At 45.7% G+C, this 18,777-nt stretch overlaps 1 protein-coding gene across 1 annotated transcript; it reads right to left on the minus strand.

Annotated features, from left to right (window-relative positions):
- LOC102174841 (L-threonine 3-dehydrogenase, mitochondrial) lies at nt 244-18,146 on the minus strand. Its single transcript, XM_005683531.3, has 9 exons — nt 18,065-18,146; nt 9,682-9,881; nt 7,687-7,729; nt 6,968-7,038; nt 4,631-4,780; nt 4,363-4,535; nt 3,376-3,466; nt 1,331-1,600; nt 244-738 (listed from the first exon to the last, which is right to left on the minus strand). The coding sequence occupies exons 2-9, from the start codon at nt 9,863-9,865 to the stop codon at nt 599-601; spliced, it is 1,122 nt and encodes a 373-aa protein (XP_005683588.2). The 5' UTR covers nt 9,866-9,881; nt 18,065-18,146; the 3' UTR covers nt 244-598.

Genomic DNA, 18,777 nt, shown 5'->3' on the forward strand with positions numbered 1-18,777 from the left:
ACACGACTGAAGCGACTTAGCAGCAGCCGCAGCAGTGTATCTTCTTAGGGAAAAATAAATTGGAAGTGATCATCTTTGACAGGTTAAAATCTCTTGAACATTGTGAACATGGGATTAATACACAGACATGTTTTTAGGCTCTGATGGGATAGTAAAGAATTCTTTTAAATTGGGAGATTATCTTTGATGGTCTTTAAAAAGTAATCTTTGGTCTTGGTCAAGGGAATGATGGAGTCTTAGGAGTGATATTTAAATCAAGTTTAATTTAATACAAATGTCACATATCTTCCCAGAAGTGGTCACTTCATCTTAATTAAGGAAACGGAAATGATTGTGACTTAAGTCTTCATTCTGTGATGTGAACAAGTTTAGGCAAACAGCAAAGATTCATGAGGGCTACCACCAAACCTACAGCATCGAGAAGACACTAAAGCCAAGTCATTTCTCCATGTGGCAGTTCAATATGAGCTGCGAAAATTCAATCCAATTAGTCCTTCAGCCCCACATCATCTAGATTCCTTGGGGTCTGGAACCTCAGGGTTGTTATAGCTTTCCTTGGACAGCCACCCAGGACTCACGAGCTCTTCCTCCGGCCCCTTCAGTTAGCCTGGGCAACTCTGCTCTCAGAACCGTGGAGGTTCAACATCGTTGTCACCAGCTCCGGGAGGTCAAAATCGTGCTTCCATCCCCAGTCCTTCCGAGCGTTGCTATCATCAAAGTTCATTGGCCAACTATCCGCTAGGATAAGACATGGAAAAGAGCGTAAGTTATTCAGGCTGTAGGTTTGCAAAAGGGTCTAGAACACTTTAAATAAATGTCAACATGTCATAAAAGAAACGTTCTCTTTGAAATCTCCCTTGAGCAGAGCAGAGCAGCAATTACGGGCACACACAGTCACCTTCTTAGACTAGAAGCCTGTATCTACTGCCAGGCACTGTGAGTTGTCATCTACTAGGAGAGTCCGCTGCAGACTTGTAAGGTGGGACTGCCATGCTCAGATGGCATGGCACTCACATAGGGGCACAGTCACAGCCTCTGAGAACCGGGGCTGCTCTCATACTATGTCTGTCTGTTTGATATTTAAACTGGCAAGCGGTGAAATGCCGACAGGTTGTTTACTTGGACAGCTCTAGTCCACCCACTTTGGACATCATTTCCCAAAGCTGTGCCATCTGCCAGCTCTGGTGCGACAGCAGCTCCTTCTTCCGAAGGTGTCGGGCCCCTGGGAAAGCCACTGCGCTCTTCTTCTCCACGGTTTATGTCCTCAAGGACTCGCGCGGGGGACTGCAGCTGAACTTTGGTTCTGAGGTGGGTGCAGCGGTGTACCCACCTATGGCCTGTCGGACAGGATCCACGTTGTAGGTGACCTGGAGCTCTGGGATATGCTTGAGCACCTCCTGGGCCAGCTCCGCGGGGGTGAAGCTCATGGCGCTGATGTTGTAGGTTCTCATGGACAGGGACTCTGCTGGGGCCTCCATGACCTCCAGGGTGGCCCTGAGGCAGTCGTCAATGTACATCATTGGGAGCCTCGTGTCGGGTTTCAGGTTGCACTCAAATCTGCCATTCTTGACAGCTTCATGGAAAATCTGGACCGCATAGTCTGAAAGAGAAGCTTGTCTGAGGGTCATCTTATAACAAAAATTATGAGTGAGTCTCTTGGATTAAGGCAGCGGTTCCCAGATGTCTTAGTCTCAGAAACTCTCTGTGGGCTTAAAAATCACTGAGAGCCCCCAAAAAGGTTTGATTAAGGTAAGTTATAGGAGCCTGGCGGGCTACAGTTCATGGGGTTGCACAGAGTCAGACATGATGAGCAGCTGAGTACCTATACACATACAGCAGCAGCTACTGTATCAGGAATCAGCAACACCAACCATATCAGAAATTAACTGCGAACTTTAAAAAATATTTCTACACTTAAAAATGATAATAAGCCCACATATTCATATGTATGATATTACATGTGAAAGAAGAACATAGATTCCAAGTAAGAGAGAATTTAGTGAGGAGAATGGTGTGTTTTCATTCTGAAAAACCTCTTTATTCCCTGGCTTAATAGGAAATAGTGAGCATCTCTGCTTCTGTGTTCAGACTGCTATGCTACATACATCAGGCAGCCCGTGAGAAACTCCACGGTATACTTGAAAAGGATGGTGAAAAGGGCAAATAATATCTTAGCATTAATATGAAAATTGTTTTGACCTCCTGGATCCCTTGAGAGGGTCTGACTCAAGGATCCCCAGGGATTCCTAGTGCCTTTCTGGAGAAGCACTGCATTAGGCAAATTTTTAAAAAGTAACCGGGACAGAGGAGCCTGGTGGGCTGCCGTCTAAGGGATCGCACAGAGTCGGACACGACTGAAGCGACTTAGCAGCGGCAGCAGCAGCAAACCCAAAGGCTCTTTTAAAATCCCTTAAAAAAATTCCTCAAATTTCAGTTGAAGATATTCAAAGAAATGGAAAGAAAGCCCATGCTTCTGATTGAAAGAATTACAATAGTATTGTTAAAATGGCCATACTACTCAAAAGCACTCTACAGATTTAATGTGATCCCTGTTAAATTACCTATGACATTTTTCACAGAACTAGAACAAGTAATTCTAAAATTCATATGGAACCACAAGAGACCCAGAACTGCCAAAGCAATCCTGAGGAAAAAGAACAAAGCTGGACTACAAGCCTCTCAGACTTCAGACAATACTACAAAGCTATAGTAAAAATCTCTCGGATGTTGCCAAGTATCTTTTATGTTATATCTCAGAACCCCTCATATGGGAAGGATCTCTGATGTGGGACTTACTGAACATAATGCACACTCAAATCCAAAATGATAACAATGTGGAAAACTGTATGGAGGTTCCTCAAAAAACTAAATATAGAGCTACCATATGACCCTGCAATTCCACTCCTGGGTACATATTCAGAGAAAAAGAAAACACTAATTTGAAAAGATACACTCAGTCCAACATCCACTGCAGCTTTATTTACTATAACTAAGACATGGAAGCAATGTAAATGTCCACCAACAGATAAAGATTCGGCTAATGTACACAATGGAGGACTACTCACTCATAGAAAAGAACAAAATTTTGCAATTTACGACAACATGGATGAACCTGGAAGGTAATATGCTTAGTGAAATTAGTCAGTTTGACTCTGGCACTGTGGGTGGTAAATTCCATTGGATTTACAGCATTGGTTGGGCTGCCCTGAACAAATTTAAGTCAATAGGGTTCAATGAGCTTCTCAGACGCACTTTTCAGAAAGGATATGAAGACCCCAGCCAGCATATGGCTGGAATGACAGCAGATCCATCCCCACTGCACCAGGCAAATAGAAAGCTAATTTTACATAAAAAGGAAATAAAAAGCAACCCTACCAGTTGTTCCTCCTCCAGGCTGGGAGTCAGCAGAAATGATTCCGGGATATCTCAGGCATCGGAAATCTAATCCATACCGATAATAGTAATACTACGAGAAAGAGAAAACTTAAATTCAAAAAGAATCTTTTAAATCAGGTAGAGCAATGCAAAGAATTAACAGCCTTTTCCTCAAACATCTCCCCATACAGTCATCTTAAAATCCTCCTCGAGGAAATGAAGACCTGAGAATTGTCATTTTTCTTTAACAAAGAACCCTGAAGTTTGTTATTGTCAAATAATCGCCATTCTGGTGATAACAATGTTAGACAACACAGTAAATAATAGATCAGCTGACAGTGGGGAGTTTCTGCCTTTCTTTGGAAGGAAGACCCTGCTCATTGTCCTGAACAAACCTCCATGATCCTGTCCTAGGAGGTAGTGTTGGGAGAGCACAGGGAAAGATGGTCACTGTGATTCATCAGTTGAAGGGTCAGACACTGGCTAAAATGCCCTTTTATGGACATTTTAGTCAAGTAGTTAGGACTCTGCACTTTCAATGCTGAGAACCCAGGTTCAATCCCTGGTTGGAAAACTAAAATCCCATAAGCATAAGCTATGAGGCATGACAAAAAAAAGATGTGCTATAAAGTATAAAGACAAAGTGTATTAAAAAAGAAAACCAAAAGGACACTTGAAGTTATTTTAAAGTTAGCTCTAATAATAGTAATATCAGGAGCCTGGAAGAACAGTGCAAACGAGTAAGATGGGCAGCAAATGAAGGAGGGCTGCCACTCAGGGGGCATGCTTGAAGCGCTGAATGTCAGCACGGGCTGAGGATTCGGCTGGAGCTATGGCGACGGCCACCTGGCAAACACAATCAGGCCCCGAGCATTTCTGGGGCAGGGATTGGAGGAGGGAGGAAGTCCTCTCCAAGGATGAATTAGCAGGTGTTTGAGACAAAAATAGAAAAGGAGACACTGAGTCGCCTTGCCAAGCGATGCTTACCTCGCCCATAAGCTCAGCGTGGACCTTGGACACCCCATAGATGGTCCTGGGTCTCTGGATGCAGAGGTCAGGGGTTGGGTTCCGTGGAGAAGTAGGTCCGAATGCCCCGATGGTGCTTGGCACAAACAATCGCAGACCATGCTCTGCGGCAACGTCCAGGACATTGTGCAGTCCTGAAACAAGCAGCCATCATAACCTGGGAAACCTCTTCCCAAGGAACTGGGGAATCCGGCAAACAGGGCATCTGGGGCACGACCCGGAGACTCACCAGTGATGTTCACGGCTCTGGCCAGGGACACATTTGCTTCCCCCACTGCGCTGAGCAGGGCGCTGTAATGAAACAGCCAGGTGATGCGGTTGTTCACCACAATCTCCCGAAGATTCTTGTAATCCAGGATGTCGGAATAAATAAACGGGCCTGCGAGGAGCAGTGAATCAGGCAAGTGAAGGAGTTCAGGGGCTGAAAACTTCAACAGGTTTTCGCATTGATTTTGATTCCATTGCTACCAACTTGGTAACAACTATTTAGACTCAACTCAGCATTTTTCTTATGCAGAATACAAAGCCCAACCCCCAGGTGATTCCCTGGTAGCTCAGATGGTAAAGAATCTGCCTGTAATGCAAGGGACCTGAATTGGATCCCTGGGTCAGGAAGAGTCCCTGGAGAAGGGAATGGCTACCCACTCCGGTATTCTTGCCTGGAGAATCCCATGGACAGAGGAGCCTGGCGGGCTGCAGTCCACGGGGTCACAGAGTCGGACACGACTGAGCTACTGACACACACACTCCACGGTTAACACCTAAGTCTTACACAGGACTTATACCTGCTGAGCACCATTCTAAGGGCTTCCTGTACAGGAAATCCCCTACATAGGAGCAAGTGCATCCTGAGAGCACGTTCCTAAGTCCCATTTGTTCATGTGTGTGTTAGTTGCTCAGTCGCATCCAACTCTTTGCAACCCCACGGACTGCAGCCCACCAGGCTTCTCTGTCCATGGAATTCTCCAGGCAAGAATACTGGAGTGGATTGCCATTCCCTTCTCCAGAGGAACTTCCAAATCCAGGGATAAGCCCAACAAAGTTAGCCTAGGTACCCAACTAACACAATCGGCTATATAGTACTATACTGCAATAGGTTTATAGAATTTTTAATGCAAATAATACATACACAAAAACAAAAAGTGAAACATTTTTAATCTGACAGCCTAGCACCTTGAAAAGTACAACAGTACACAGAACAACAGCTGGCATACAGAAGCTCGCATGCACCTTTACATCTTGGAAAGTTTGCAGCTTGAAAGTAGGGGACTTACTGTATATTTGACTCTCAAACAAACTTTGAGGTGAGTATTTTGTTGAGGAGGAAACTGAGGCCAAGAGAGGTTAAGCAACTTGCCAGAATCAAACAGAATTAAGATTAAGAACTGGGATCAAAACCAGGCAGCTGGCTTGAGCTGATGCTGTTCACGCCAAGCCGCAGGCACCTGGTGATTTCACTCCGCTTAAATAAGCTGCATATTTTAAAGGAATAGATAACATGGGTTTACAAAAGCCAAAAACCCACTGTGATATAAATAATCCACAAACTGTAGGTTCAACACGCTTGGTTAGGCTGGAGGTAGAGCCAGATTTCTGCAATGCCAATTTCCCCCACTTTCAGCACATTAATGCTCTTCCCTAAGGTGAACCACAAAAGGACTGACACGGAACCAGGAAGGACTAGGAGATGTTATAAAGATATTTTTGATGAGGAAGTGATCTGGGAAGCCAGCGCCATCTTCCCTGGAGCGTCTTGAGGGATCCAGCTCTCCCAGACATCTTGTATTCAACCCAATGAAATGAGTTTTAATTTCTGACCTGACCCCTAGAACTTTAATTTCTTAAGTTACTATTTTATGTAGGTTAGAGCAACAATAAGAATGCAAAGCACATATTTATCCAATAAAATATGTTCTCAGGAACTTCAAAAAAATAAAAAATACATAAAAACATCTTTGAGGTGGTAAACAATCCGACTATAGGAGTCTGAGGTCCGTGCGTGTGCACAGGTGTTTAAGTGCAAGCCCCTGCTGAAATAGGAGGATTAATTTCTCCAGAACTTAAAGTTCCTTTTCCTCATTCCAGAACTTGATTTTTGTGTGCTTTCTCTCTGAGTTAAGTTCACTAAAAACTCTGAAAGGTAGGAATCCAAATTTTTATTCCACAGATATGGCTGCAGATTATTTCCAAAGATATTACTCCATGACTTTACATCAAGGTCTAATGAACTCCCCTGTCCTTGGGTCACCCGATCAAGCAGCGACTATACCAAGGACATTTTACAGAACTAATGAGGGCAAGAACACGAAACTATTTTTTCTTTTTTGGCCACACCCCCACAGCATGTGGGATCTTAGTTCCCTGATCAGGGATTGAACCATGCCCCCTGCATTGGAAACATGGAGTCTTAACCACCTAACGACCAGGGAAATCCAAAAGCAGGAAACATTTTTAAGTAGCACGAGTGTGCCTCAGATACTCCTCCTCCTTTAATTCACAAGCCTGGTTATGAGTGATGATACGAATCCTACGGGCTGCCTCTCCGACTGCTCTGAGAGCCTCTTACCACTAAGGAAGACGTGTTCTGGGGGCTTCCGAATGTCAGACAGAATCACATTGTCCTTCCCGAATCGTTTTCTAAAGGGAAAATTAAACACATGAGATGGTATATTTGAGGACATACCAGGTCCTGTGAAAACCATCCTGCCCAGAGGAACTGCCATGTACTGCCTGGCTCCAAATCCCACCTTTATACGTGAGCCCTTCTTCCTCTCCACCCTCAACCGGCAGCCCTGCGGTCCCAGCCACACTTGGGGCTGCGTCTCCTGCTTACCCCTTACCCCACCCTTGTCCATGCACCTGTCACCAATGTCCTCCCAGGGCCCCGGAGTCCTTCCTCCTCCCCCCGTTCTCCTCTCTTTTCCTTTTATCCCACTTTCTCTAAATCCCACCTTGTTCCTTTTCAGTTACTAAATGTTCTTCTCTCAGTCCCCAAACATCAAAAAACTGACTGACCCATTTGGAGGCAGGTCTTACTTTGCCCAACCTAGAATAGGCAGAGGGCAAAGGACCAGGACGGGGGGACACTGAGTCAAGGACCTGAGGCAAAGCCTGTGATACTAAGAGGCACAGTGAAATGCATTCCAAACGGTCATTTAGATACAATATCGTAAAAGACTCAGGAGCAAGAGGAGAGAGGACAGATTCAGTGGTTAAACAGGAGCAAAGAGAAACTTCACATACCCCTAAACTCAGATTTTAAATTTCAACTTTGAGAGCTCTTACCTCAGAAAGCTAGCAAGACCCACTCCAAGCTGGCCAAGACCCCCTGGATAAAGAAGAAAAAAATGAAACTTTAATTTAAATCAAACCAGTTCAATTATTTCCAGGATGTAATAACAGAATAAAACTCTACCGGTAATCTTAGCTAATTAGGTGAAGCCCCAGGATGGCCTGATGGAACTGAATCACCTTCTCCGAGCTAGGTCAGAGATCAGATCAGATGAGTTTCAGAGACAGAACATTCTCCAGCAGAGGGGTGGCTAAAGGAAAGTCAGGGAACAGGAAAACAGTCACAGAAGAGCAAGAGCATCGCCCAGCCAGGAACTCACCAGCAGCTTTGGCTTTGTTATATGATGGGCTATGAAGCTTGTCTCCTACGGGTAGCAGAACACTTAAAGTCACATGTAATCATTTTTTTTTTAAGAAACTTTTAATCTTGTATTGGGGTATAGCTGATTAGCAACGTTGTGATAGTTCCAGGTGAGCAGCAAGGGGATTCAGCCATACATATACAAGTATCCATTCTCCCCCAAACTCCCCTCCCATCCAGGCTGCCACATAACACTGAGCAGAGTTCCATGTGTCATACAGGAGGTCCTTGTTGGTTATCCATTTTAAATACAGCAGTGTGTACACGTTGATCCCAAACTGTCCCTTCCCCTCGTCCTTCCCACCCTACCTTTATAATCATAAGTTTGTTATCTAAGTCTGTGAGTCTGTTTCTTCCCAGCCTACCCTTAATAATCATGTTTGTTATCTAAGTCTATGAGTCTGTTTCTGTTTTGTGAATAAGTTTATTTGCAGATATAATAGTTGGATATCAATCTCTGGTGGGATTATCCAGAGCACCCTCCTCCATTAGACCTGCAGTGGAATAGGAATCGAGAAAGAAGGCAAAAACCAAGAAGTCACCCAAAAAAAGAGCAGATAACTGGGTGGGTTAGGAAGTGCTAAGAACATTAAACAAATGATTATAGCATCTTAATCTGCATGCTTACAAATGCCATTGGTGGACCTGGGAGAGCTGGGGGTCTAGGAACACATTCAGGGGAATAGAACCCTAATTCCATTTTGGGAGAAAGTAATCAGGCAGGAAGATGCAGGCCGTGGGACTCCCTGTGGTCACGTGTAAGCAGGTGGCTGAAACCAGCGCGCTGGCAGTGACACCTGGAGGGTGCTTTGTTGGCGGCGGGAGGAGGGGATCAAAGACGAGGACAAGATGCTGGGAGAGCCAGGGAGGGAGGTGCTAAGGGGGCCGACCTCACTTGAAACCCATTTACAGCAGAGGGCGGGGGGGTGGTAGTGAGAGAAACACGCACACGCTGAAGAACGTAAGACGGATAATGACGTGAAGTCAAGGCGTGAAATTCTGGCAAACAGAAGACAAGAAGAACGTGCTAATCAGTCAGCGGTGGGCTTGGGTCAGCTGCAAGGACTTGTGGGCAGACAGTCAAATGTGCAGTGAGCGGATGCAGAACTGGACGCTGGGTGGACTCACGAGGTGAGAGGGGTTGGCGAGCCAGTCTGTGGACAATGAGACCCAGGCTCCATGAGGTCATGGCGAGAAGTTCTCTGAGCCCCAGGCAGGCCCTGGCGATCTGCTCCGTCTCCAAGACACAAATATGCAGTAACTGCCTGGCTAGAGGAGCCTGGCCAAGGAAAGATGCGCCAGACTCCAGAGTCCACATTTTGTCCACACACCTTGGATCTTGAGCAGGGAAGGGGAACCAAGGCACAGAGTAGCTTGTTCATCCCCAGGTTCCCAGGTCCTTTCTTCAGATGACAAAAGATTTGGGCAGGGAAACCAAGCCCTGTCAACAGCGACAAAATAAGCACCAGGGATTTGCACAATTCAGGAGGAGGCCAAGAGTAGACAGGGAGTTTCTGAAGAATACATGTTACCTGGTGGTATGTTAGACATTCCAAAAACGAATATACAGCCACGCAAAGTAAATAATGAAGCCACAAAGGTGGGAGAAAGAAAAAAAAAAAACCAACCTGTAATTAAGACACGCTGCTGGTCTGCTTCCGAGAATGAAGTGGAGTGGAAGTTGGCATCCATTGGAATCTGCCGAGGAGAGGTGCCCAGAAGCCGACTGGGTAGGACAGAAGCCCGGCAGCCGCAGGCTGGGCTCTGCAGCATCCAGCAGGCAACCTGCCGCGACACCCGAAAAACTGGCATGCTCTCTGTGACACGCCTGTAACGCAAAAGGAGCGGGGTTCAGAAAAGACACATGCATCCCAATGTTCATGCTTGGTTACTATTTAGAGTAACCAAGACATGGAAGCAATCCAAGAGCCCACCAACAGATGAACAGATAAAGAAGATGCGATTCATATATACAGCGGAATATTGCTCAGCCATCAGAAAGAATGAAGGGCCTCCTGGGCGGCGCTAGTAGTAAAGAAGCCACTTCCCACTGCCGCAGACTGAAGAGACGCAGGTCTGATCCCTGTATCAGGAAGATCCCCGGGGAAGGGCACGGCGACCCACTCCGGTATTCTTGCCTAGAGAATTGACAGAGGACAGAGGAGCCTGGTGGGCTACAGTCCACAGCGTCGCACAGAGTCGGACACAACTGAAACAACTCAGCGCTCAGAAGAGAATGGAACAATGCCAACTGCAAAAACATGGGTGGACCTAGAGATTATCATACTGTGTGAAGCCAGTCAGAAAAAGACAAATACTGTATGATATCATATGCGCAATCTAAAATATGATACAAAAACACATACCTACAAAACAAAACCAGATTCACAGATATAGAGAGCAGATTTGAAGTGGTCAAGGAAGAGCTGGTAGGGAAGGGAAGGAATGGGAGTTTGGGATTAGCATAGGAAAACATCTTACGGAAAAACAGGAGTGAATTTTTTGGCCAACGTGATATTCTATACAGAATGGATAAACAACAAGCTCCTTCTGCACAGCAGGAACTATATTCAATATTTCGTGACAAGTCACAATGAAAATGAGTATATATATATGTATGTATAACTGAGTCGCTTGCTATATAGCAGAAATTAACACGTGCCTTGGAGAGGGAAATGGCAACCCACTCCAGTGTTCTTGCCTGGAGAATCCCAGGGACGGGGGAGCCTGGTGGGCTGCCGTCTGCGGGGTCGCACAGAGTCGGACACGACTGAAGCAACTTAGCAGCAGCAACACATTATAAATCAACTATACTTCAATAAAATTTTAATAAACAAAAAAGCAGAGGTCAGCATGTAACTGCTTACCTTCCAGACCCCTCAAAACACAAACCATTTATCCACAACTAACACTAAGATCGCCAGCTCCCAAGCAAAGCCACGCCCTGGATTCATGAACCAAACTAAAGAGACTGCTGAGTGCAGGGACAGGGAGTCAATCTGGAGATGACCATGAGCCCAGCCCCGTGAAGAGGGATAAACATTGCTCATGCAAAGTTCAGGCAAACAAAGGCTGGCTGAGATTCAGAACTGGAGCCACACAGTGCTGACGACAACGGGCTCTAAAGTCGCCGCGGAGGTTACTGTGTACAGAGCCGTCCATGCCAGGAACACCAAGTCACGGATCCAAGTGAAAGCATCCAGTCTTCACAACCATTACCATCTGTCCACGTACCACTGAAGCGAAAATAGGTCCCGAACTAAATAACACAGCACGCTATGAAACTCAGATGCTAACATCCTTAACATTATCTTAAGGAAGATCCAGACTAGGAAAACAGATCGTTAAGGTGAAAAGGTCCCCAGCAATACTGAGTAAGCCGTGACTAATTTCTGTTTCACGACCATCTCTTAAGAGAGGATAATTAGAAAGCCATTTTCTCCCCTCTTCCCAGGTCATGTATATTTTATTGCAGTCCAGCTCTTCTTCCTCACCAGCTTTACCCAAGGTGAGCATGTCACAAGAGGAGATCAGAGTGCAGGGCTTACTCTACTGGTTCGAACAGCAACCTTCCTGCTCGCCCTCCCCAAGGTCAGGTCTTTGCTCTCTGCACTCTGTCCTGTGGCCTCCACCTCTGTCAGCTGTCAGATTTCCAACAGCACTGGTAGATGAAACTTCAGACAATGTGTGTTAGTTTAGCAATGTGGACAATTCATGACTGAGTTGGTTCTTATTCCACAACTATTACTAGCTAACATGTAATGCTCAATACAGGCCACAGGCCCATGAACGCCCTTCTGCATTACAGCATTTAACCATTGCAACCACCACCCATCTCAGGGAACCCAGTTCTTAACCATCAAGCAGCACTACGGTCCCTATTATGGGATGGCTTTGATTAACAATGCATATACATTAAAAGCAAAACCCAAAAGCCCTCCACCCCTCTAAAGCATGTAGCTTTTCCAAGTCAAGATTATTGTCTTGCCATTTCCAAGTTTAGTTGAATGCTTTTAAGGTAGCAGCTCTCACATTTTCTGGTCTCAGAACTTCTTCTCTTTTGCTGTTGTTCAAGCTGCTAAGTCGTGTCCAACTCTTTGTGACCCATGCACTATAGCACACCAGGCTCCTCTGTCCTCTGTCTAGTTCATAAACGTATTTTATGAAAATATATTTTCCAAAACAAAAAACATCCTGATCTGAGTGCCACTGTTTTACATTTACTCATCTCTTTGATGTTTTCCTTAATAGAAAAACAACTGGATTTTTGCACCTGCTTCCAACTCAATCTGTTGCTTTGATGAAGTAAATGAAGAAAATCCAGACTCACAAAGCAAAGCAGTGAGGAAAAGGGAGCAGTATCTTAAAACCCTTCTCAGATAATTCTGGATACTCACCTTTGATATCCAGAACTCAACACATGCTAGTTTCTTTAAAAGTTAGCTGCAACACAGAATCTGAAGACATTATCATGAAACTTTTGTACCTATAACATTAGAACCCACTTGTATATCTAATGCTTCGTACAGATCTTTTATTCCTGTATGATTTTACAATTCTATGCATTGGTCTTTTGGAAAATATTCGTTCAGTGAGTAACGCAGAGCTTCTAACTGCCAACACACTTGACTGTACAATTGCTCGAAGTTATACTAGTTAATGTCACTGATCTCATCAGAAAATTCCTAAGTATTGAAAAGCTGTCAAGTACACAATGGTGGATACAAGTTAACCTGCAACAGATACCATTGGTTGTTTCCTTGACAGGTGCGCTAGGTTTATCTTTTTTTCCTTAAGAAAATGTTTGCTAATTATCCAGGCATGAATAATCATACTTTATCAGTCATTCTTTCAGGTAAAACTAGTACTCTATGGAAAAAAAAAAAGTGACCAGTTCAGCTCACAATTCAATCACAAAAAATGCTTAATCTCAAAACAACCATCATATTTCAATACACAACAAGTACATCCATTTACCACATGATACGCTAAAAAGATACATCTCAAGGCTCAAGGTTTAATAAAAATTAATCACTTTTTACTGTTTCATCAAGGGCGTTCTTAAGTAAGGGGCCTCCCTGGTGGCTCAGTGGTAAAGAATCCGCCTGCCAATGCAGGAGACCCGGGTTGGATCCCTGGGTCGGGAAGATCCCCTGGAGAAGCAAATGCAACCCACTCCAGTATTCTTGCCTGAGAATCCCATGGACAGAGGAGCCTGGCGGGCTACAGTCCACAGGACTGCAGAAAGAGTCAGACACAACTCAGGGACTACACAACAAGAGCAACAACAGGCCTTAAGTTTTCTACCTTTTATCTTTTTTTCAGGAAAGCATATGGCAGTGAAGAATACCGTGACTTCTTAGTACCAAGTGGTGCCACCGCCTTGATTCCTGCAAAGGCACCGGTACTTTTAGCCACTGTGGCTGGGGCACTGTCAGTGAAAATTCAACAGCTGCTCCAGGATAAACCATGAAATTAAAAAAAAAAAAATTCTATATCAAAGACTGGCACTATTTGTGTTTGTTGTCAAACATTCACTAAAAAGCTGGTCTTTGATGATTGGCTTGGCATTGATAGTGTATGAAAACAAACAGAACGGTAAGTCCAGCCATGACCACAGGAAGGCACACGCTCCTACTGTCAGTCGTCATGTCTGCAGCTAAGCCTTAGACAAGTTACTGTCCCAGGGGCTGTGCTGAGGTTTTTCCATGCTTTTTCATCCAAACAAGGCTTTACTGTTTCTCCAGCCACTGCAATTTGATAACCTATCTTGTCGTACTTCAACAGTTTTTTCTTTTCTAGTTTGGAAAGCTGTAACAAATAATGTTTGGCTTTTAAAGAGATCATCCTATCTACACTTCATTCATTCAGAACGGTTGGTCTCAGAATAATGCTATTGCCACCAAAATATTATTCAAAGTGTTCTGTGGCGTCAGACACACAAGTTGAATTTCTAACATCTGTAAAACCTGAGGAAAGTGTTCATATTTTCATGTATTATTTAATTTTGTACATTTATCTGGAGAAAAATTCCTCTGTGATTCAGAGGATTCTTGAGTCATTTCTCTTCAGCATTTATACACATAGATGGTATAACTTTGAGTTGAAAAAAATCAAGTCCTCTAAGCCAATGATGTATCCTTAAATAAAAAAATAAATTAAAATAAACTTTTTGTTATTTTTCCATATAGGCAAAGGCTTAACTTAGAATTTCAAAGCAATGACATATTGATATTAAAAGAAAATGGGCTCCAAAGATAATAGCAGAATAACAGCATGTAGCTAATAAAAATGCACAGAAGTTATAAGAAAAAATGGAATTTATCTCTGAAAATGCATATATTTATACTTTAAGCCTGCTATCCTTAGAAGATTCTAGAAACACAAGAGTACACAAGCACACACCCCATTAGATCAGCAGAAAAGCTCATTACAAGCCATGTGGCCTCTAGAAGATTCCACCACATATCTGAGAGAGAAACAATGAAAAAGGCAAAGAAATTTCTGAGTATTACTTTAAAAATAGCCTTGACCTCATGGACCTTACAAAGGTCTCAGGGAACCTCAGGGTTACCCCAGATTACACTTGAGAATAACTGTTCTAGAGTAAGACTTGCTTTGGCAAGATAGTTATCAAACTTACAAATGGAAACCATCAAAGATGACTGGGGATCAGAAGAAAGTCCACAGACTTTCTCCCCTAAGCACTTTGCTTACTTTAATTCCAAAGGATGAAAGAGAAACAGGCCAACAGACTTTCCTCCTTAAATAACTGAGCATCTCCCCAGTGCAAGCCTTGCTGGGGTGGTTGTTATACAAACCTTGCCATCTCTAGGCATCTACCCTTCTGCCCCAACCATAGCAGAGCTCAAGAAAGTAGTGGCATCATGAAGAGAGAGAGAGAGACACAGGCTCTGAGCCCAGCTGGCTGTGACTGTTGGGACATGGAGCAACTGGCGAGGAATGGAGAAGAATAACACGGACCTCCAACTTGTGCATGAGCTTCCTGGAGGAGCAGATCAGGTAAGAAGACAAAAGAGCTTGGTTTTGGACATGTTGGTTTTACGTGCCAGGGGCCAGTAAGGCTGCCTCTCCCAGGGAGCTGTGAGTCCCAGTGAACCGTTCTTACAGCATGTAAGAATTCAAACTCCATGTCAAACAGGCAGGCAGGAAAGAGAAGTATCAGGGGTTTGTCTACACCACAATAAACAGAATGTCCTCTGTTTTCAGAGAACATTACTTCCATTTCTTGGGGAAAAAAAAAAAAAACTGTAATTCAATTGTAATTTCTCTGGAGACAGCTAATTCTATTTCAAAAATATTAAAAGAAACTCTAATTTGGAATATTGAAAACCAAGAAAATAGACCTTTTTTCTGAGGATGCATCATTGGTTTCCCTTAAGCTTGTGATCCTCCCAGATCTCTAGCTCACATCATTCTCAGCCACAGAGATGGTAAATAAAAATGTATTAGGTCATGTCTCCAGCACATCCATATGAAGCTACAAGCATCCAGCTCCCAACAGATGAATGGATAAGGAAAATGTGGTATGTCCATGTGATGGAATATTATTTAGCCTCGAAAAAGGGGATCCTGTCAAATGTTACAACACAGATGAACCTGGAGGACATTACGCTGACTGAAAGAAGCTGGCCACAGAGGGCCAAATACAGTATGATCCCATCTATATGAGTGACATGAGTTATCTAGTCAAAAAGCATAGAAACAGGAAGTAGAAATTTAGTTGCCATGGGAGAAATGCAGAGGGGATACCAGTGCTTAATTAACAGGCACAGCTTTCATTTTGTAGGATAAAAAAAGTTTTAGAGATCCATTGTACAACACTGTGAATATACCTGACAGTACCGGATTGTACTCTTAAAAATGCTAAAAGGGTAAATTTTATGTAATATGATTAAAAACCATAATTTACCAAATTTTTAAAAATCCAGCCCCAAGAAATGGTCAGTGCATACATATATTACTGAGGAGCTAGAAACTTCACCCAGTGTAGATCAATGTTGCCTCAGAGACCCACGAAACCCCCAGCCAGTTCAAACACCCAAGCCCTTTTTCCCACCAATCTCCTTAAATGGTTCTTTGCTCTCTGCTTATAAACCTGCTGAAACCTAGCATTCTCATCCAGCCTTCAACCTTTCCTTCCAGTCTCAGGGGTCTCCAGAGTATTTATATTGCCCCAAACCCACATCCCCTGCCCCACCTAGCAGGCCTTCTTGATCCACACTCAGTGAAACTACTTTCACCAAAGGTCAGTCATTGCCCAGTTGACAATTTCCTGGCCCCAGGACCCTTTCCCAGGGCTGACCATGCCCATCTTCATCTCCCCTGAGTTCTCCCACCTCTCACTCTGATTTAAGGATCAATAATGCCTGGAAAATCCCATGGACGGAGGAGCCTGGTGGGCTGCAGTCCATGGGGTCGCTAAGAGTCAGACACAACTGAGCGACTTCACTTTCACTTTTCATTTTCATGCATTGGAGAAGGAAATGGCAACCCACTCCAGTGTTCTTGCCTGGAGAATCCCAGGGACGGGGGAGCCTGGTGGGCTGCCGTTTCTGGGGTCGCACAGAGTTGGACACGATTGAAGCGACTTAGCAGCAGCAGCAGCAGCAATGCTTATAACTGCTTATTTGCAAGGCAGTCTTGGCTTTATATCCTCCCATTCATGAAATCATAAAAAATTCAGATAAATAAATGTGTCTTTTTTTTTTTTTTGGCTGCACCTTGTGGCATTCTGGATCTTAGTTCTCCCATCAAGGACTGAACCCGTGCCCTCGGCAGTGGAAACGGGGATGCTTACCAACTGGACCACCAGAGAAGTCCCCAAACGTGTACTCTTCACAGTAATGATCCAACGGGAAAATCTGGCACCTCAGCTACTGAGCGCTGAGGAAGTATCTGCTCTCCTGAACTCTTATTTAAGCCTCACAGGAACTCTGAAGCTGGGATCTTTCCTCCATTTTGCAGAATGAATTGACCCGCCCAAGGTCAGGCACATAATTAATTACCAAAGGGAAAGGGGATGTAAACCAGGTCCGCTGAGTTTCAAACAAACCCTCCTGCCAGCACCCCCACTCTTCCCTGCCAAGAGAAAACATCGGGTACCTAAGAGAGGGGACAAGGAGGACGCATCCTCGTGGTGGCGAAGGGGCCACCTTCCCCGCTGCTCCCCTCCCCTGCAGCTCGGCTTCTCCTCCTCCCCGCTCCCCAGGAGAAGAGTACCTACCAGCACCCGGGGTTCAAGGCCAGACACAGCCCTCCCTCCGGCGTGAGCCGGCATACACTACCTCGCCAACCTCAAGTTTCCCCATCCTTAGAAAGGGGACACCACATGCTGACAGGATTTAATAGAAGCAATTTATAAAAGCACTTAGCGAACTGCTAAAGACTCCATCAACCAGCTGGTAAAGTCTGGACTTAACGTCGGGATGATCTGAAAGCCAGGAAGGGTCGGGAAAAAATCCTGGTGCTCTCAGCGTGAGCCATAGAGGGTCTCAGAGACAGGCTTGGCCCTGCGGAGCGGGCGCCCCGCACCTTCCCCTCAGTGCACACTGGCCTAGGAGAGGGAACCCCAAAAGACGAGGAGACAAGGGCCGCTCGCGGATCTCCAGCCTTAGCCTCCCATTTTCCTATGGAAAAGTTGTGGGGGAGGAGGGGGCTCAACCTCCAGGGAAGACTGGATAAACCAGTTTTATGAGAAAAACCGCTCCTGGCAGAGGGTGCCCTTCCGAAACTTAGGAAGGGCCAGTAGCCGCGCCAGCCGATCCCAGCAGTACCCCGACCCTCCCTTGGCCTCCCAGTTCCGCAGCGACTGCTGGGGACGCGCGATCGCCCCGGGGAGCTCTGAGTCTGCGGCGCCCGGCCTTGTCACACCTATCGAACTAGTGGGGGGCAGGGGGGTCAGGCAATCCCGCGGCGTCAGCCTCCGTTTCAAAGAGGCTCAGTTCTCAGGATCAGCCGCGAGGGAACATCCCGTCCCACCGCACTGACCTTCCGAGGCAGCCGCCCAAAGATGCTGCGCCGCTGCGGCCCTGGAGACGCACGCGGCACGGAGACAGCGCGCAGAGCAGAAAGCCCGGCCGGCCTTGGGCGCACCGCGCCTTTATCCTCTCTGCGCGCAAACCCGCCCCCAAACGCACCAATCTCCTTCTTCGGTCCTGGCAGCCTTACGTCAGCGTAGGGTCACCGCGAGGGCGGGCGCCGGTTGCCATGGTAACCGACTTCGCTGCGTGAGCCCCTCTCGCGGGTTCCGCCTCCCACCCTTCTTTGGAAGTCGCGCACTGCCAGCGGAGCTTTCGAATCCAGCGAGCGGCGTCCCGGTTGCGGCAGAGCTAGACCGCAGGTCTTCGCGTCGGACTGTGCAGGTGAGGGTAGCTCAAGAGCTTCCCACCGCAAGGAACCTCGACCCTCTGGAGCCCCCGGGCACAAGCTCATTCCGGCGATTAGCGGAGGACTAAGGCAACGCACTCCAGTGGAGAATCCCAGGGATGGGGGAGCCTGGTGGGCTGCCGTCTCTAGGGTCGCACAGAGTCGGACACGACTGGAGCGACTTAGCAGCAGCAGCAGGGCAAGAATACGGGACGCAGAAAGGACTGGCGGAGTATATACCTGGGGACCAAAGTCAGGAGATACGGAAGGAAGGACCTCGAGCGACTCATTTCATCTTGGTTTTCCACGTGGGAAACATGCGAAATTGTATGACC

Source organism: Capra hircus, chromosome 8 (genome assembly GCF_001704415.2).
Source record: "Capra hircus breed San Clemente chromosome 8, ASM170441v1, whole genome shotgun sequence".
Classification (NCBI taxonomy): Eukaryota; Metazoa; Chordata; class Mammalia; order Artiodactyla; family Bovidae; genus Capra; species Capra hircus.